The 5000-nt window shown below is 48.0% G+C and overlaps 1 protein-coding gene across 2 annotated transcripts in view; it reads left to right on the top strand.

Moving 5' to 3' along the window:
* The window catches only part of dennd5a (DENN/MADD domain containing 5A), a 47373-nt gene that overhangs the window by 21545 nt on the left and 20828 nt on the right, over window positions 1–5000 (top strand). For both annotated transcript variants that reach the window (XM_062524496.1, XM_062524495.1), the window contains 3 exons: window positions 233–467; window positions 1174–1324; window positions 3001–3094. In XM_062524496.1, the coding sequence (XP_062380480.1) occupies window positions 233–467; window positions 1174–1324; window positions 3001–3094 (480 nt within the window). The remainder of the gene's footprint in view (window positions 1–232; window positions 468–1173; window positions 1325–3000; window positions 3095–5000) is intronic.

Here is a 5000-nt window from a genome sequence, read left to right as displayed (position 1 = left end):
TCACACACACCCCACCTGTATCTGATATGAACACACACCTCACCTGTATCTGATATGAGCACACACCCCACCTGTATCTGATATGAACACACACCTCACCTGTATCTGATATGAACACACACCTCACCTGTATCTGATATGAACACACACCCCACCTGTAGCTTCATGTGTGTGTGTGTGTGTGTGTGTGTGTGTGTGTGTCTGTGTGTGTGTGTGTGTCCTGTGGTTCCAGGCATCCTTCCTGTCGGACCAGCCTGAGCCGTCCCTCCCCTTCCTGTCCCGTTTCCTGGAGACGCAGACGTTTGCGTCCTTCATCGACTCCAAGATCCTTCACCATGACGACGAGGAGCATGCGCACGCCCTGCGGCTGTTTGATGCGCGCGTGGACAAAGTGCGCATGCTCAACGTGAGAACCCCCACCCTCCGCACCGAGATCTACCAGAGGGCCACACACATCGAGGAGGCAGGTGTGTACCACACACACACACACACACACACACACACACACACACACAGGCCCACACTCAGGGCCGGTCAAACTATTAATTCATTTCTGATTGGAAGGCATTCTATGAGTCATAACGATCTCAGGACATCCCCGTTCGGCCATTTTAGCTTTTACTCACTCCGCATATTGCGTTAAATTACCCAACTAAACAACAACATTACACTCAAAGCAACGGAACACACACACACACACACACACACACACACACACACACACACACATTCCACTCAAAACAACGGAACAGCAACTTCTGAACACCACATTTAGTATGGTCACATTGTGTATAGATATACAGATGAAGTTGATCATATACATAATATGTATATTAATATAGATAGACGGATAAAGTTGATCATACACATAATATGTATATTAATATAGATAGACAGATAAAGTTGATCATATACATAATATGTATATTAATATAGATAGACAGATAAAGTCGCCACATGCAACGTCATCATTACGATGAAAACACTTTGTGCAGCGTCCCTTAAGTGCAAGAGGAGTTTTGGTGCAAGTTTTATCACAGCATCTTATTGTGTGTGTGTGTGTGTGTGTGTATCTTATCATGTGTGTGTGTGTGTGTGTGTGTGTGTGTGTGTGTGTGTGTATGTATCTTATCATGTGTGTGTGTATGTGTGTGTGTGTGTGTGTGTGTCCAGAGAGGGCCATAGAGGCGCGTCTGAGGAAGATTGACCACACGGCGCTGCACCCTCACCTGCTGGACATGCGGATCGGTCAGGGACGCTACCAGCCCGGCTTCTTCCCCCGCCTGCAGCCCGACGTGCTGAGCAGCGGCCCCAGCAGCAACAAGTACGCACGCACACACACACACACACACACACCTGCAGCCCGACGTGCTGAGCAGCGGCCCCAGCAGCAACAAGTACGCACACACACACACACACCAGTGTTTCCCACACATAGACTAATTTGTGGCGGTGCGCCACAGATTCAGCACCGGCCGCCACATATTGCGTTTTGTTATTCTTTTTTAATTATTTATTTAATTTTTAACGCTATTGAAAAACACGCAGCATTCGTTAAACTGAATTTCCTTTCCCTGATCTCCCTCTCTGTCAATCACGCATCTGTCGCTCATACACACAAACACACGCACACACACAGCCTCTCCCTTCCGTGCACACCGCGTCTGTCTCCATGAAAACCAACGATATCATCCCTGGAAGCGTGGTCGCACTAATGCACATGACGCTGCTCGGGTGAAGCATAAAGTTCTTCCGCAACCTTTGTAGCCTATGCGTGCAACTTTTCCAAACAGTAGCAGTAAACTCATTCTCCTGCCCGCTCTCGTGCGTGCTCAATGGACATGCGCCCCCGACATTCACATTTAATCTAGATAAAACATTCACAATCGTGAACGCAATGAAGCACAGAAGACGACTAGCTAAATTACTGTTAGATCCGTTTAGCATCATTAGTAGGCTTTGCTGCAGATATTTGATTAAAACTCTTGCAATCAAGTTGACTGACCATCTTAATACCAATGTTTTTCAACTCCAAGACTTAAAGGGGCCTGTCCCAAGGAGAAAAAGTATTAGCTTACCTTAACAGAAAACTGAACAGTCCAACCAGTAGAGTATGATAAACTTAGCCTGCTACTTTGTTTACAATATTTTGAGGCTTCAACCAGACAGCTGAATTTAAGAGGTGGAGTTATAATATGAATAGTTGGCCTAGGCCATAATCTGCATCAGAAATGTCAGTATATAGAATGTAGGCCTATAATAGAGTAATTATTCATAATTACATAATGTGTGTGTTTCAAAAAAAGACAAGCTTTACATCTTGTAAAAAAAATCATTCACATTATATGACAGGAGAGCGATAAAAAGGCGATGCAATGAAAAATATGGGTGCACCTACACTTTGTGCCGGTGTACACTCAACCCCCCCCCCCCCCAAGACCAAGAGATGGGGCGACCACCACACATTGCCTTCTAATCTGTGGGAAACACTGCACACACACACACACACACACCTGCAGCCAGACGTGCTGAGCAGCGGACCCAGCAGCAACAAGTACGCACACACACACACACACACACACACACACACACACACACACAGGCTGATATTGCATAACAGTGTGCTATGGGATTTGTGACTTAGTGCCATTTAAATGGATAGGCAATTATATGGATACTTAAAACATATCTCTGGCAGATTTTCTTCCTGTCCGGTGTCCTGGAATATTACCAGATATATTGTCTGGTCAAAAAAAAGTCAGGCGTCACCTCTGACACACACACACACACACACACACGCACACACACAGAAACAAGTTCCATCCAATCCTCATGGAGTGTGTGTGTGTGTGTGTGTGTGTGTGTGTGTGTGGTGTGTGTGGTGTGTGTGTGTGTGCGCGGCGTGTGTGTGTGTGTGTGTGTGTGTGTGTGTGTGTGTGTGTGTGTGGTGTGTGTGTGTGCGCGCGGTGTGTGTGTGTGTGTGTGTGTGTGTGTGTGTAGGTGGACCAAGCGCAGTGCTCCTGCCCAGTGGAGGCGGCGTGACCGGCAGAAGCAGCATGCGGAGCATCTCTACCTGGACAACGACCAGAGAGAGGTCAGAGGGCACCTGTTGCCATGGCTACGCCTGTGTCTGGTTGCCTAGGGACAGCACTGTTGGGTTAGGGATAGAACTGCACTCCCATAATCATGCACATGCATGTAGTCACCATGACATCACCATGCTACCAACAGAGTTGCCCTCTACTGTAGGTGTAGCCATCTATCTATCTATCTATCTATTAATGCACGGAACGTCCGTCTGTGTGTCACTCTGTCTGTGTGTGCCACGCATAACTCTGGAACCACTCATCCGACTGACCTCAAATTTGACACATGACATGCGTGAGTGCAGTGCAAAGTTTGGTCAGTTTTGGACAAACAATGACAAAGATATCGTTAAATTAAGCAAAATACAACTCTACCGCAATCCCACAATTCTACCGCTCTCCGCACTTTAGCCACGTAAACAACGGACCGTTACAAGATTGTTCATGTTGGATAAACATGCTGGGTCCGACACACATGCACCCATGTTGGTAAGCAGGCTGTTAAAGTAACATAACGTTGCATAGGCTACTCATCAACAACGGTGGTTGCCTAGCGCTTCTGTTTCCTGATCAGGTTATCATGGGCTATGGGCATTTGGAGTGTGATCTGGACATGGGCTATGGGCATTTGGAGTGGGCTATGGGCATTTGGAGTGGGCTATGGGCTATGGGCATTTTGATTTGTGTGGCCAAGCTGAGGACCTCACTCAGTCACGGCCGGGACGTTTTCAGAAGAACAAAACCTGACTGTCAGGTGATGGGAATACACTTCAGGGTGGCCTGAGGCTTTTCTATCATGTTGGTTAGTTTGCCATGTGTTTGTGTTGCTCTCTCTTGCATGATTAACGCCGTCTTCTCTTCTCTTCTCTTCTCTTCTCTTCTCTTGTTCATCCTCTGCTCTCATGATGATCCACGCTGCACTCTCTCTCCCTCCGCCCTCTTCTCTCTCTCTCTCTCTCTCCACCCTCTTCTCTCTCTCTCTTTGCCCTCCTCCCTATTCTCTCTTTTCTCTCTCCTTCTCTCCCTCCACTCTCTCCACCCTCTTCTCTCTCTCTTCTCTCTCTTTCTCTCTCTCTGCCTTTCATCCTGTTCTCTTCTCTCTCTCCATCTCTCTGTTCCCCTCTTTCTCTCTCTCTATTGTCATCTGTGTTCTCCTCATCCCTTTCTTTCTCTCTACTGCCTCTGTCTTCCTCTGCCGTGTGTGTGTGTGTGTGTGTGTGTGTGTGTGTGTGTGTGTGTGTGTGTGTGTGTGTGTGTGTGCAGCATGCTGAATGTCTGTACTCTGAGCTGCAGCTGTTGTTGGCTCTGGACTACTACTGGTTCTCCCAGTCCTTCAGACCCTGCCTCAAGTCTGTCAAAGTTGATGTGGTATGTGTGTGTGTGTGTGTGTGTGTGTGTGTTGTTTGTTCTGTATTGTGTGTGAGTATGATGTGTATCAATGTGTGTGTGTGTGTGTGTGTGTGTGTGTGTGTGTCAGTACTTGAGTGTATCTGTTGGTTTGCTCCTCTCTGTATCCCTAGAGAGTAACTCCCAACCCACCATCTCTTCTCCTCTCTTTTCCTCTCCACCCTTCTCCTCTCTCCTCACTTCTTCTCTCCTCTCCTCTCTTTTCCTCCCCTCTCCTCTCCTCTCCTCTCCTTTCCTCTCCTCTCCTCCTCTCCTCTCCTCTCCTCTCTCCTCCTCTCCTCTCCTCTCCTCTCTCCTCCTCTCCTCTCTCCTCCTCTCCTCTCTCCTCCTCTCCTCTCCTCTCCCCTCTCTCCTCCTCTCCTCTCCCCTCTCTCCTCCTCTCCTCTCCCCTCTCTCCTCCTCTCCTCTCCTCTCCTCTCCTGTGCTGGTGTGGTGTTGTTCTGTGGAGTGGCTCCTCCTCATGTCTGTGTGCTGTGTGCTGTGTGCCTGTGCTGATGTGCTGATGTG

The sequence above is a fragment of the Sardina pilchardus genome, chromosome 21 (genome assembly GCF_963854185.1).
Source record: "Sardina pilchardus chromosome 21, fSarPil1.1, whole genome shotgun sequence".
Lineage (NCBI taxonomy): Eukaryota > Metazoa > Chordata > Actinopteri > Clupeiformes > Clupeidae > Sardina > Sardina pilchardus.
Note: the sequence above shows the minus strand (reverse complement) of the source record. Positions and strands in the feature narration are given on the sequence as shown.